At 40.5% G+C, this 15,693-nt stretch overlaps 1 protein-coding gene across 3 annotated transcripts in view; it reads right to left on the bottom strand.

Moving 5' to 3' along the window:
* Positions 1-15,693, bottom strand: part of cog2 (component of oligomeric golgi complex 2) — a 40,599-nt gene that overhangs the window by 10,057 nt on the left and 14,849 nt on the right. For all 3 annotated transcript variants that reach the window (XM_052025158.1, XM_052025160.1, XM_052025159.1), the window contains 5 exons: positions 12,998-13,122; positions 11,359-11,485; positions 8,836-8,975; positions 6,808-6,869; positions 6,539-6,690 (listed from right to left, as the gene is read on the bottom strand). In XM_052025158.1, coding sequence (XP_051881118.1) covers positions 6,539-6,690; positions 6,808-6,869; positions 8,836-8,975; positions 11,359-11,485; positions 12,998-13,122 — 606 coding nt within the window. The remainder of the gene's footprint in view (positions 1-6,538; positions 6,691-6,807; positions 6,870-8,835; positions 8,976-11,358; positions 11,486-12,997; positions 13,123-15,693) is intronic.

Genomic DNA, 15,693 nt, shown 5'->3' with positions numbered 1-15,693 from the left:
AAGTAACATTTGTTCAAAAAGATGCCTTACATTGAATACCTTGAATAAAATGGGTGTAACAACCTACTCTCTACTTTCACTGGTATTATCATCAAGTCCCACATCAAAGTCCTGATTGAGTTTTTGACTGGAAACTCAACGAGACCAGCTGCATAAATAACAACTGTTCTGATTGAAGGGTCTTTGACCCAAAACATTAACTGTTTCTCTTTCTACAAATGTTGCAAGACTTGCTGAGTTTTTCCAGCATTTTCTGTTTTTATTTCAGATTTCCAGCATCTGCAGTTTTAAAAAATTTTCAGCCACATAAATATTGTGGCTAGAAGGGCAGGCAAGAAGCTGGGTATCCTGTGGTGAGTGACTCACCTTCCGACACCCCCTAAAACCTTTCCCCCATTTACAAGGCATGTCAGGAATGTGATGGAATAATCTGCACTTGTACGGATAAGTGCAGCTCCAGCTCTGCAAAAGCTCAACACCATCCAGCACAAAGTAGCTCATTTGACTGACACCCCATCGATATTAATTCCTGCCATCACTGGCAGCCATGTGTATAATCTACAAAGTGCCCATAGTTACTCATCTAGGCTACTCTGACAGCATCTTCCATGACCTCTACCATCAGCAAGGACATGGGATTACCACCACCTGCAGGTACCCTACCTAGCTGCACATCAAACTGACAGAAATGTATCATCATTCCTTCAGTGTCGTTGGGTCTAAATCCTGGAACACCTTCCCCAACTGCACTATCTAAGCATCGTCACCGGAAAATTGTAGCAGTGTGAGGGGTCAACTCACCACAACCTGAAGACCCACACTCAACGTCTCAGTAACAGCTTCTTCCCCTCCGCCATCAGATTTCTGAATGGTCCATGAACACTACCTCGTTATTCCTCCTTTGCACTATTTATTTTTGTAACTTATAGTAATTTTTATGTCTTTATGTCTCGCACAGTACTGCTGCCGCAGAACAACAAATTTCATGACACGTCAGTGATAATAAACCTGATGAAAAACACGATGATGCTGGAGGAACTCAGCAGGCCAGGCAGCATCCGTGGAGAAAAGCAGGCGGTCAATGTTTTGGGTCAGGACCCTTCTTCAGGACTGAAGATAGAAAAGGGGCAAGCCCAATATATAGGAGGGAAAACCAGAGCAGTGATAGGTGGACAAAAAGAGGGGAGGCAGGGTGGGCACAAGGTAGTGACAGGTAGATGAGGGTAAGAGATAGTGATGGGCAAGTGCGGGAGAGGAGGGGAGAGCAGATCCACCGGGGGATGGGTCAAAGGTAAGGAGCAAAAGGAAAAAAAAGGTAGAGGTAAAAAAGGCTAGGAAAGGGAAGAAGAAGCATGGTTGAGGGGTGGGGGGGGGGTGGTGGTGGTGTTGTGGGGAAGGGGGTGGGGATTACCTAAAGTGGGAGAATCCAATGTTCATGCCATTAGGCTACAAGGTTCCAAGACAGAAAATGAGGTGCTATTCCTCCAGTTTGCGCTTGGGATTCTCCTGGCAGTGGAGGCAGAGGACAGTCATATCAGTGATAGTGTGGGAGGGGGAGTTGAAGTGACTGGCAACCGGGAGATGCAGATCGCAGTTACGGACAGGGCGCAGGTGTTCTGACCTTCTTAAGGGCAACTGGACTTGTAATAAATGCTCGCTGTTGCAAGAAAATCCATATCCCAAAAAATGAATGAATTTAAAAAACAAGGTCCCACACGGTTAAAAGTGGAGATGAACAACTGCAATCACCTTGTGAAAGGATGGGAATTGCAGTGCACGCTCAGTTTGAAGCTGAGGAGTTGGATGGGGCATAGTCTCCCTATTAGGGTAGTGTGTTGGATGGGATACAGTGACTCTGAAAAAGTGAAAAATTGAATGGGAATTTGGGACAGCCCCTTGAACCAATACCACAGTTAAATCAGATTGTGGCTGAACTTTACTTAAAAATTTCCCACCTTTGCTTCCCTCACCCTTCCTTAATAAGAAATCAACAAATCCATTTCTAAAAGTTATAAATGATTCCCAACAACTACAGCCTTTGTAAAGAGTTCCAAATTTCTCAAGTTTGTGTAGAAAAGTAATCCCAGATAACCCTGTAATGTTAAGATTACATCCTCTCAAGTATATATTTCCCAGTAACTGAATATGTGAAGAAACTTAAAACTTTTACAGAAGGTTACTGTAGTGCAAGTAAACTTAAAGAGTGTTCATGTGGGATGTGTGTGAGGTCCAGTAGCAAGTCACTGTGTTACTGTGAACAGCTGCATTGGTTTTGGGTGGAGGTTTTATTCCAGTTGTGTTCACAATTGGAATGCACGATACAAATATTACTCAATAAGCTTTAGCTGTGCCCAGTGACAGGCTGAAATTAGTACATATTTAATTGTCAGAACAAGTATTGCTTTTCAAGTTATTCCATACATGGGGAAAGTATATATTTGATATTGGTATTGGTTTATTATTGTCACTTGTACCAAGGTACAGTGAAAAACTTGTATTGCTTACTGTTCGTACAGATCAATTCATTACACAGTGCATTGAGGTAGTACAGGGTAAAAATAACAACAGAATAATATGGAAATATAGAAATTCATTTGTTCCTTCTTTGATTTGCTGCTATGTGACATGAAAATGTTGCCTTTTCCAGAGTTTCTTAGATTATTCTTTTTGTCATTAGTAAATATGGACAATGGCAACATGCCTGATTATCAGTCCTCTGAGGGAGATGGTGCGCTGCTCTTTGCTTTAATATGGTTACACCAATACTGTGAATAGGTTGCACTCCTTCTAATGGGCAAGTGAAGTAACTGCTGTATTGGAATACTGCACCAGTGCACCTCCCATCCCCACATGGGTCTAGACCACCGGTGCACCTCCCATCCCCACGTGGGTCTAGACCACCGGTGCACCTCCCATCCCCACGTGGGTCTGTAACAGTTTCCTCTTGCCTCCATGGAGCTTGAGACCAGTGTCTCTCTTATTCTGATCTTTCCTGCCATAGAAATTCCACTAATGTATATTACATCTGCCTCAGCTGTAAATCTGTTCTTGTTCTCTGGACAAAACAAAGGACAGTTAATTTTTTGAAAAAAAATCACTTGGCTGGGTCTTGTGGTCTTTAGATATAGGATTCATTTTGCACTGGTTTTCAAAAGGTGACTGATCTAGCCTGAGGATTAAGTATCAAACCTTTTGCAGCTTTTCTCGAAGAGTTAACATAATTCATGTGGGTTGGTATCAATGAACTTTTACAATTTGCTTTGCTGATGGAAAAGAGAATGTTTTCCTGTTTTACCTGTTCAAAGATTTATCAGAAAGTTATCTAATTCTTTGATATTATTTTTTCTCCCCAGATTTGTCTTAACTGTGGTTCTCAAATGTAGATAAAGAAATGAAGATCAAGCAAAGTTTACAAGGAAGTGGCCAGTAATTTTAAATGAGATGTTGAGAGGAGCCCACTTGCCTATCATTTGTCAAAAAAGTGTTCTGAGGTTGTCAGTTTTGGGATGGTGTTTGGGAGTCAAGTTACATTTAGGGAAGGCAGAGTTTAGACTTGTTAGTCTAGTCTAACAAATTCACTAGAGTTCTGGAAAAAAAATGCTAGATCTGGTTGAGATTGCAAACGTTATGTTTAAATTCCAGTAAGGATTTTGATATGGTGCCATAAGGATGATTAGTCGACAATGGCCAAAGTTATGGAATGGGAGGCAATTATAGAAGTGAACTCAAATATGACTAACCCTGGGAAAGTAAGTGGTGGTTGTGGTTGGAGCTATGTTGATGTGGCATGGAGTTGCCAGCAGGGTGCCAACTTGACCAGTGTTTGGGCCATTGTTGTTTACATTGTATATTAATGAACTAGGCAAAGGCATAAATCTGTATTAATTTACAGAGGGGCACAACTGAGAGCGTGTGTGGAAAATTCCAAACAATAGGACAAAGCAAACCAAACTCAAAGGGGCCTGGACAGATTGAGTAGGTGGGCTGAAAATGGTGCAACACTGGAGTAGAATGTTTGGTGAGCATCTGAAATGATGCAGGGAAGTGGTGCTAGGGAATAGAAAGCTAAGTGAAACCAGGCTGGAAATCATAATGGCTTCAAGACCAAATGAAAGGCATTTGATCATTGACGAGAGGGTGGTGAACTAGTCCAATTGATTCTGGAGAAATGAACACTCAGGGAATAAGTTACTGATTTTCTATTCCAAGATTCTTAAGGAAAGAGATAAATCAAACCATTTAATGTTTGTAATTGCAACAGCTCTTCAGTTCAGAGAGCTGTTTAGATGTAAAATGCATTGTGCGTAGGGTGGTGAATGCATGCATTGGACTGCCAGGAGGAAAAGCTTGCTTAACAAATTTACTGGTGTTCCACAGGAAATGCCAGATTTTGTTGACATTGCACACAGTATGCTTAGATTTCAGAAAGATTTTTGATACAGTGCCACAGGAATGATTAAATCACACAGTTGGAAGTCATGGGACAGGTGGCAAGCTGAAAGCAAGTTGAGAATGTGGGGGAAGAGGCCTGATAACAGAACTGAAATTTATATAGCACAGAAATTTTTTAAAAGTAGATAATAGAAGCATTAAGTCAGAAATTAAGGGTAGTTAATATATAAAAAATCTGTAAAGCAAAGTATCTGAGGTTTAGAATTAGAGTATTGCAGTCGCACTATATTCTTGGATTCACTCTGACCTTATACTAAACATATATTTGCAACAGTGTTCATCTTGGCAAATATTCTATAATAACTTAAAAAAATATAAACCTTGCACCAAGGCTATTGAGAGTCTTTAAATCCCTTCCTTATCAATTACACAATGGTAGCACTGGAGGATAGGACTGAGTGTGGGTTGCAGGAACTGTGAGGCAGCAGCACTAATAGCTGTTCCATTGCACTGTGCAGTATTCTCTGTAGTATTGTTGCTACCATAATATTGGAAACATAGCAACTAATTTGCTATCACAGTGATTAACTTCTGAAGGGTCATAGCCCTGAAACAGTTAGCTCTATTTCTCTCTCCCTGCATGCTGCTTGACCTGCAGAGCATTTCCAGTTCCTTCCAACAGCTGCAGTTTTTTTTTTGGATATTCACAATGGTTACATTACAAGTCAAGTAACCATAGGCCTAGACCACTGACCCAGATAAGAGAGCTCAAATCCCACCAAAGCAACTAATTAAATAAAGCTGGAAGTTTACAGAAAAGCTAGTATCAATGACATTGACCATGAAACTACTGGATTGTTATAACAATCACTAGTGTCCTTCACAGAGGAAATGTTCCATCCTTACCCAGTCTGGAATACACTCATCTCCAAAGCACTAACGTGGCTGTCTCGAAACTACCCTCTGAAATGGCAAACAACCAAGTTCATGGGCAATTTCCAACATTCGCACCCAATGAACGAATAAATAAATCACATTTGTTTTGCTTATTCTCAACTTATAGTTCAAGATCAAACTACTTGTCTAGGGATATCTTAAAGGTGCCATATAAATCCAAGTTATTGTTATAGTGCAAGTGTGGACGGATAAGAAATTTCAAAAGCAGTCACTGGAGCTTCACAGAATTTAAACAACCAGCTAGTCAATTCAAAAAGTTGAGTATCAGATACTTGTGTCAATAAATGACTAACCATATTTGCACTTGAATTGTGTAACTTGATTCCTCTGTCAAGAACACTGCCAAACTGAAATGTCATAACAATGTGGCAAGTTAATAGGACACAGTTCCAGGAGTGACTTTTTTAGGAATTGAAGAAATCAATACATGCTAAATAATAATCAAAAACAATATGGAGGAGTTGGAACAAGCAGTAAGAAAAGGTTGAATGATCAGAAGCCATTCAACTCATCAAGGCTGTTCTACTATTTAATTACATTGCTAATCTGCACTTTAACCCCATCTCCTTGGTTCTGTAACCCTCCCTAACAAAATTCTATTAATTTCAGTGGTAAAATTTTCAACTACACATGCAATCACTACAGCCTTTAAGGAAAGCAATGGAAACCTGGAAAATTGTGTGAAGAATTATTTACAACTTTCATGAAAGGGACACATTTGACAACAAATCAGAAGACCTAACAGTTTAGTAGAGAATCGCAATAATTAACTGTAATAACTTTAATAAGGTGACAGCTATTTAACAGAATATTGTCAAGGAGTAGTTCATCTGCAAAACCAGTGTTACATTCAACACAGTCTACATTGCAGAACTCTGGCTCATGGCGTAGGTGCATCGACAGTGACCGCTCACTTTGCTTGCAGTTAAACAATTCTCCTCACTAAACAAAAAAGGTAGGAAGTGATGAGCTTTATTTGCATGTAAAGTTAAGAGTCCATATTAGATTTTTTTAAAAAAGTTAATATATGCTTGAAATCAAAAGAGCTTTATGGGTGTTATGGGTAAAGAGCAAGGTGGGAGTGGAGATAATTAGAATGTTCTTTTGGAGAACAGCCACGTGTACGAGGTCAATGGGCTGGTCTGCACAGCATGATCCCAAGCGTTTGAAAGGGCAAAGGGTCACTCACCTCGTCCACCCACTTAACGTAACGTGCTAGCAACTGCAGAGTCAGTTTCCAGAAACGGTGAGCCAATGGAGCGAGGAAGATGCGATCATCCCAGCATTTCATAAGGTTCTGCCATAGAATGCAAGTAACCTGAAGCCTGAACTTGCTTCCATCTAAGTCAAATGGATTAAGCATTATTAGTACAAATCTTTGAACTGGTTTGGTTATCTTTTGAGGAGGTTGACTCCATTTGCTCTCCCTTAAAAACACTTTTGTTGGAAAAGTATTACCTGGTGCTTCCTTCAAACCTTCAGACAACGAAGCCTCCAAATTTCCTGCAATTTCTTTGAACCTGTCAAAGCATTAGATAAAACGGAAATGGCCGCATGATTAAATGTTTCTCGACTTGTGTAATGACTAAATGAAAAAGGCATGAAAAAAATATTCATGTTTTTGACAGTAGTCAGGTTTTTTAAAATCCATAATTATCCTCTCGACAAGTTTGCTGCTTTTTATGAAGTGCAAGCCAAATAGTTTGACACCCATTCTTAACACATGAACGTTTATCCCTTGACCCTATTTTGCTATTCAATTAGATTGTGGCTGATCTGGACCTTAATTCTACATGCCAGTCTTGGTTCTGTAATCTTAATTACAAGAAGGCTATCAAAGCTTGCAGCGTGATCTTGACCAACTAGGAAAATGGGCTGAGAAATGGCAGATGGAATTTAATGCAGACAAGTGTGAGGTGTTGCACTTTGGGAGGACAAACCAGGGTAAGACTTACTCAGTGAATGGTAGGGCTCTGAGGAGTGTGGTAGAACAAGGGGACCTAGGAATACAGATCCACAGTTCCTTGAAAGTGGCATCACAGGTAGATAAGGTCATAAAAAGAGCTTTTGGCACTTTGGCCTTCATAAATCAGGGCATTGAGTACAGGAGTTGGGATGCTATGTTGAAGTTTTACAAGACGCTGGTGAGGCTGAATTTAGAGTATTGTGTGCAGTTCTGGTCACCTACCTACAGGAAAGGTATCAATAAGCTTGTAAGAGTGCAGAGAAAATTTACAAAGACATTGCCAGGACTTGAGGACCCGAGTTACAGGGAAAAGTTGAATAGGTTAGGACTTTATTCCCTGGAGTGCAGGAGAATGAGAGGTGATCTTATAGGAGGTATACAAAATTATGAGGAGTATAGATAGGGTGAATGCATGCAGACATTTTCCCCTCAGGTTGAGTGAGACTAGAACTAGAGGTCATAGGTTTAGGGTGAATGGTAAAATATACAAGGGGAATCTGAGGGGAAACTTCTCCACTCAGAGGGTGGTGCAAGTGTGGAACGAGCTGCCAGCAGAAGTGGTAGATGTGGGATCAATTGTAACATTTAAGAGAAGTTTGGATAGGTACATGAATGGGAGGGGTTTGGATGGATTATGGTCCGGGTGCAGGTAGATGGGACTAGGCAGAAGATCAGGTTGGCATGGACTAGATGGGCCGAAGGGCCTGCTTCTCTGCTGTAGTGCTCTATGACTCTAATAACTTTGTCTAATTAAACACAAAATCAATTTCAGTTTTGCTCATTTCAGTTGACCCTAGCCTTACTTTTGAGGACTTAATCATGATTTTTCACAACTGCCCTTTGTGTGGAAATAGCCCAGATTAATTCACTTCTATACTCCTGGAAATACAAACCAACTTTATGTAATCCAACATCATGATTTGATCTTTAGTCATGGTTCGATTCTCGAAGTTCATATTCATCTTCTCTTATGGCATAGGAGGCAGCCACTCGGCCCATTTAGTCTACGTCAGCTCTCAAATCAACCCCATCAATACCATTCCACACCCATTTCCCACTTTCTCACATGTGCCCATCAACTCCTTCCCAATTGCCTTATCGCCCACCCTCACTATGTGTCATTTACTGTCACCAGTTAATCTACTAACCATGTCTTTGGTATGTGGGAGGAAACCAGAGCACCTGGGGAAAACCCAGGCGATCACAGGGAGAAGATGCGAATTCCATACAGACAGCACTACCTGTTGCACCACTGAGGCAAATATATTATTCAAAGTTGCAGCATCCAGACGGTACTAAAGCATACAAAGTGCATCATGTACATTGTTACAATACAACTTGTATTGTGAATACTAGCTATCATTTTAGCATGCACTATTTAGTTACTTATATCATACCTTCATGTAATGTAATTTCCTTAGCTTAAAGTACTTCAAATGATCAGAAGTAGTCTATAGAGAGCAGAAGATACATTTATGACATTTCGCTAGATTGAAAAGAATTCACTAATACAGACTTACCGAATCTGATAATAAACAGACAGGCTCCATTTGCCATGGAAACTTTGGTACGCCGAATGTGAGCGCAGTCTTTTAACACTTGCTTGGGATGCACACTGCCACTCAAATTTTCTAATAAACTCCATAGTAATTGTGTATTTCTGGAACATTTAATATAGGGAATGATTAGAAGAGGGAGGCTTAAGAAAGAACAGCTAGCATTAATGAAGTACCTTTGATTTAGTTAAAAAATGCACCTGGGAACTTCGCAGGTGCAATATTAAACAGAATTTGACACCAAGTCAAAGAGAAATCAGAGAGGTAAGTTTTAATAAATGTCTTAGAGGAGGAACAAACTAGAGAGATTTGTTGAGGGAATTCCACAGACTCGGGGCCTAAACACCTCAAAGAACATCCATCAATGGTGGAGCAGTGAAAAGCAGGAATGTGAAAGAGGGCAGAATAGGAGAAGCACAGAGAGCTGGAGAATTAGCTGGAGGAATTAACAGTGATAGGGAGAGGCAAGGGTATGGCAGGTGTATGAACTATTGCCAAGTTATTTACACACTTTCCCTACACGACTCACTACCAAAAGACGGCAGTTATTGCTTGATGATAACTGCAAATGGAGAGTGAAAGGAAAAGATTGAGAAGTTCAAGAAATAACCTGCAGTGGTGCCCATCTTAACCTCAGAATATACAAAGTGCTTTATAACCAGTGAGATTCTCTGAAACCCAGTCACTGTTGTAATGTAAGAAAGATCCCACCTTGTGACAAGGTGTCATGGCAACAACCTTTCCCTCAATGTCAGCAAAACAAAAAAGCTAGTCATTGACTTCAGGAAAGGGGGCGGTGTATATACACCTGTCTACATCAATGGTGCTGAATTCGAGAGGGTTGAGAGCTTCAAGTTCCTAGGAGTGAACATCACCAATAGCCTGTCCTGGTCCAACCACGTAGACGCCACGACCAAGAAAACCCACCAGCGCCTCTACTTCCTCAGGAGGCTAAAGAAATTTGGCACGTCCCCTTTGACACTCACCAACTTTTATCGATGCACCATAGAAAGCATCTTATTTGGATGCATCACCCCTTGGTATGACAACTGCTCTGCCCGGAGAGGAGGAAACTGCAAAGAGTTGTGGACACAGCCCAGCACATCACGGAAACCAGCCTCCCCTCCATGGACTCGTCTATACCTCTCACTGCCTTGGGGAAGCAGCCAGCATATTTAAAGACCCCACCCACCCACGTCATTCTCTCTTCTCCCCTCTCCCATCAGGCAGAAGATACAGGAGCCTGAGAGCACATACCACCAGGCTCAAGGACAGCTCCTATCCCACTGTGATAAGGCTGTTGAATGGCATTGATCTTATACGATGAGGTGGACTCTTGACCTCACAATCTACCTTGTTATGACTTTGCACCTTATTGTCTACCTGCAATGCATTTCCCTGTAGCTGTGACACTTTACTCTGTATTCTGTTATTGTTTTTACCCTGTACTACCTCAATGCACTGTGTAATGAATTGATCTGTATGAACGGTATGCAAGACAAGTTTTTCACTGTACCTCGGTACAAGTGACAATAGTAAACCAATGCCAATATATCAAACATCCTCATTCATGATCTGTGCCAGGTAGGCATTTATTTGTGTGGATCAGCAGGTATATGTGGCTAAAAGATCCCACATTAAGCAATTCTAGGAGGAAACCATTATGTTCGGTAAACCAACTGGGAATGTTGCACTAGAACTTCATTCATTCACATGGACATTAGCCTTAGCTCAATGGGTAGCAGTCCTGTCACTTCAGCTGAAAGCTTCAAACACAAAATCTTGCATGATACTACCAGGTAGTAGAGGGGGGAATGCTGCACTGTCTGATCAGATAATATACCAAGGACTAAATCTATCCTCTCCAATGGATGCAAAACAAGAGCCAGAATGCTCCCTGATGACCCGAATATTATTTAAGCCCCCATCAACATCACTAAAACAAATTAACTTTTCATGTATCACAATACAACTTGTGTCACTTTACTGAGCACAAATTAGTTGCCATGTTTCCTATTATCATAATAGCAATAATGCTGCAGAGAACATGTGGGCAGCACAGTGGAGCCCCCGGTAGTGCTGCTGCCTCACAGTCCCAGCAACGCCTGTTCAGTCCTAACCTCCAGTGTCGCCTCTGTGGAATTAGCTCTCCTTGTGACCTCCGGTTTCCTCCCACATCCCAAAAATGTCCAGATTGGTAGGTTAATTGGCCACTGTAAACTGCATCAGTATATGTGGGCAAGTGGTGGAATCTGAGTGTAGTTGATGGGAATATGGGGAGAACAAAGAGGAATTAATGTTAATGGATACTGGGTGGTCTGGTTGGCATGCATTCAGTGGTCCAAAGGGCCAGTTTCTATGCTATGTGATCCTATGACTCATTGGTTGTAAACATTTCTGATTTTCATGACTTTGGATATCCCGAAATGGAAATGCAAGCATCTTTCTTTCTCCTTGAAAGATGAACAGTTGTATGTAGCTGGTTACCTCATGGAATGTGTCTGGATTGCCTGGGTTAAATAATGATGGCAACTTTCCCTCTAAGCCTCGCACCATTTCTGGCCAGACAGAATTCACTGTAAAATCGTATCCTGGAATCACTTTGTTTTTATCACTGGAAGACAGAATATATGCAGTCATGTATCAAAAAGGGTAACTTCATACAATAGACATGCATACAATGATTCCTTGTGGCATTTAAATACAAATCCTATTTGCACAGTTCAGGATTGATTTTCCTCCTGTGTGCAACTGAAGGTACGTTTAATTCAGGTCACATACAAAAAACATTGCAAATACAGCACAAATTTATGCCACATTTGTGCAGTGGGGTCTAACTGCACATAGTTAATTTCTTCCACATTGTGTTTTAGGTAAAGAATGTGGAGGTGTGTTCAGAGGGGCACCAAAGAAGGTGCAGTCAGAATGGATCTCAAGGTGAAGGATGAAACCTTTTATCAGAAGGAGCTGTGCTGATTCCTGCCAGTGCTTTTCTTTGCCCTGCTGTCTATAGCCATCTCATCAAACCATAACCTTTCTCTGTTCAGAAAACTGGCTCATTTTCCCCTTTGTTTTACATTTATTTGGTTAATTGTTAACTAGTGAATAACAGAATCCACATGTTTAATCCATGCATGATGATTCTCTATCTGCTGGGGAGGTTAATCTTCCAGGAAGTTAACCAGTTTATAATGGTTGGAAGCTGCTACTAGTAAAAGATAACAACATTCAAGGAAGTTATTTTCAGAATACTGAATGTACATAGAAAAAGGTCCTTTCTAAATATCAGGGTCCTACAATATCAGTGCTGTATGTCATCCCACTCACTCCTTCAACATGCTAACCCTGCGTTACCTAGCCCAGAATCGGGAGGTGGAGGTAGTGGGAGAAAAAGATAGGGAGAAAAATAGGTGAGACACAGAAAGATAGAGACAGCAGTCGTGGCATAAGTTCAAGGAGAGATCAAATTGAGTGGGTCCTGGTCAGGGGACAGTGACCATAAGAGAGTAAGAAAAATGGTGAGTGTGATCAACAACCTACAAAGGTCACCTGATGTTAGCTTATCAGCCAAACCCACCAGTTAAGAGTCGTTGGTGGGTTGATGGGATCTGATTCTAGGGGTGGTCTAAGCCAAGTGTAGGGGCTGCACGTGCCCTGTTCAAGTGTGAAAGAGAATTAAGCAGCCCCACCCTCTTGCCCATTGTGCCAAGTGGTACCCCATTCTCTCCTTGGTCCTCAGAGGAAAGACAGCAGCTAGTTCTGAACCAGAGCCACAAGATGACAAAGTAGAAAAAGTATTGAAAAAAAAAATGTATAGTTTAAGTAGATTTTCCATCAGAAACAAACAAGTCTACCATCTTTTGCACATTACCACTAAATAAAACATTACTTTTTTGCAATTTTGTCTGTCCTATCCACAACTCAACCACCATTCTTTTTTGAAGCAACACACAAGATGCTGGAGCACCTCAGTGGGTCAGGCAGCATCTATGGAGAGAAATGGGCAATCAACCTTCAGGTCTCAATGATTCCAGCATCAGCAGTTTCTTGTGTCACCAGTTTTTTGAAGCTCATCTATCAGTTTAGGCAAGGACTCAAAGGAACATTTTAGTTCCAGGCAACTCACCCAGTTATTGCTCCTCCAGTCACCACTTGGAGGATACGGCAATGGTTGGGAATGAAGTCCAGCAGTTTGCCATACATCTCTTTAAGACCATTTGCCCGAGACTGCACAAATTCTTCACAGATTACCTGGAAGGAGAAATAACCTTAACTTTTAAGCTAACAAAAACTTTGTTAACAAGCTACTGAATCCAACAATATGGCAACACTTAATTTTTTGGACAGAAAAGAAAAGACTACCTCATAGAAATTACATACAAATGTAGGCAAGTTGCAGTTGTCATGCATCCTATTCGTAATTAAACATTCATCAAGGTATCAAGTCACAAAATTAAAGGAAACTGCTTAAATGCCCACCCAATAGGTAACTTTCATCAGCTCTCCATGTGTTTTACATTTATGAACTGCCTCATCCTGAAGAGATGAAAGTTAACCAGACTCACCTTCCTCACATATGGTGAGAGGAGGATGGGGAGTTGGGACGGGGATGCAAGTTTGCAATAAGGAAACAGTGAAGGACGTGCTTCAGTAAACACAGGAATTTCGGAATACTTTTCAAGGTGTTTGCTAGCCACCTGCTGCCTAACCCTACATGAAACAATAACAAATTGTTACACAGTAAGTGAGAAATTGTGGTGAGTTGAAGGTCACTAGCCCTTAATTATAATGCCTACTGGCAGTAAGCTTGTAAGTATGGATAAATGTGCCTAACTTTTATTTTCTGAGTTACAACTTAACTGCTGTCATATAATAATGAACTTGCTTCACTTCAATGAGCAATCTTGCTTGACCTGCAGATAATTCCCGAACAACCTGTTGTAGACTCTAAAGCAGAGCCTTACACTGCAGTTTTCTGCACTCCCAAATTGATGAACAATAAAACAGAGGTAGTGCCTGTTATCTACTTGGTGCCTTGATACATTTGTTTTCCCCGATCTGAACTAATTAAACAATTCCCTTTTGGAAGGAATTATTTGAAGCTTCTCTCATCACCCTTTCAGGCAGTATATTTTAGATTATAAAGTTGGAACCAGAATCAGGAGGAGTCATACTCCACCTTGAGTTTACTCCACCATTCAATGATAATGCCTGGACATCTCCTTCATATCCACTTTTCCCACTCAATTACATCGTTCTTGCTGAAAATTTATCACACGAAGCCTTGAACATTCTGCCCACTGCTGTCATGGATCCAAACACTTACAATCCTCTGACTGAAGGCACTTCTCAACTCAGCTGGAAATGTCAGCACCTTATATTGAACCACTAGTTCTAAATTTTTCAGTAACCCATTAGAATCCATTGTCAGTCAAGATGTTAGAGGATATTGAAATGGAATCACCTTTAATTCTTCTAAACTCCAGTGACTGAAGGTCAATATTACTCCCTCACCCCCAAAATTCAATTTAGTAAATCTTTGTTTGAATTGTCTTCAAACCAAACATATCCTCTCTCAGGAATGGAGCAGTACTCCAGATGCTGTCTCACCAAATTTCTGCATTTCCAGTAAGACATTTTCCCTTGTGCTCCAACATCCTCGAGGTAAAGGCCAGTCCATGATTTTCCTTCTAAATTGCTAACGTTACTCACATTAACTTTTCTTTGTTTCTAAAACTGAGTAACCTTACACCTTCCCACATTATCCAGTATATGTCACCTTCTTGTCCACATACTTAACCTAACTACATCCGTTTGCAGATACAATACCCCACAGATGGGAAATAACCTGCATTATTTTTCAAAAGCATAATTTCCTAGCTTTTAAGCTCAATGTTCTATCTATAAAACCAAGGATCATGTATGCCATTCTAACAGCCTTTTCAACTCCTCTTGCTACCAATCTCCCATAGCTGCACTCCGTGTCAAAACAAAATGAGGTTTCAAATGTCATCGCTTGAGATTTTGATTAGCAATTTTTTCTCTCACCAGAGCCATACAAAATTTGAACTCCTGTTGAATGTCTCCTTAATCCTTTTGGCAACCTGCACTGACTCAAGATTTGTGTACATGCACCCAATGTTTATTTCTGAACCTCTTAAAAATGCACGATGTAGTTTATGTTGCCATTCTTCTTCGCAAAATGCATTACTGTGCACATCTCTAGATTAGGCATCCCCTGCCAAACGTCTGCACTTTTCAGCAGTCTTTGTTCTCCTGAAGTCAGAAACTATTGTCCCCATTGTTCACTACATCTTCAATCTTCATGCCTTTCACAAAATTCAAAATTATATTCTACATACCCAAGAACAAGTCATTAATATTCAACAAAGAGCAATGATCCTACAACCAACCCCAAGGAGACATTATTGCAAATTTCCCTTCACTTGCCATTCACTATTCTTCCATCCCTCAGGCAATTCTGTATTCAAGTAGCCACTACCCCTTTAATCCCATGGACTTTGTTAATAAGTATGTTTAATAAATAACTTCTGGTTAGCATATTATTTGCCATTTAATATCATATCCTTTACTTGGGTGTCAATGTTTTGAAAAGTAATTATGAAAATATACCTAAATATTTCCTTTAAACTCACACTGCTCGAGAAAAATGATTCTGAAATGTGTCACACAGATTACCGAGCTACGTGAAGTGATGTAATCCAACTAAACCTATTTTTTTTGTTCCTACTGTCTAATTTAATAATAAAATTTGATTCCTAGCAAGTAGCCTTGTTTTATAATCTCTTTAGCTTGCTAATT

Source organism: Pristis pectinata, chromosome 10 (genome assembly GCF_009764475.1).
Source record: "Pristis pectinata isolate sPriPec2 chromosome 10, sPriPec2.1.pri, whole genome shotgun sequence".
Classification (NCBI taxonomy): Eukaryota; Metazoa; Chordata; class Chondrichthyes; order Rhinopristiformes; family Pristidae; genus Pristis; species Pristis pectinata.
Note: the sequence above shows the minus strand (reverse complement) of the source record. Positions and strands in the feature narration are given on the sequence as shown.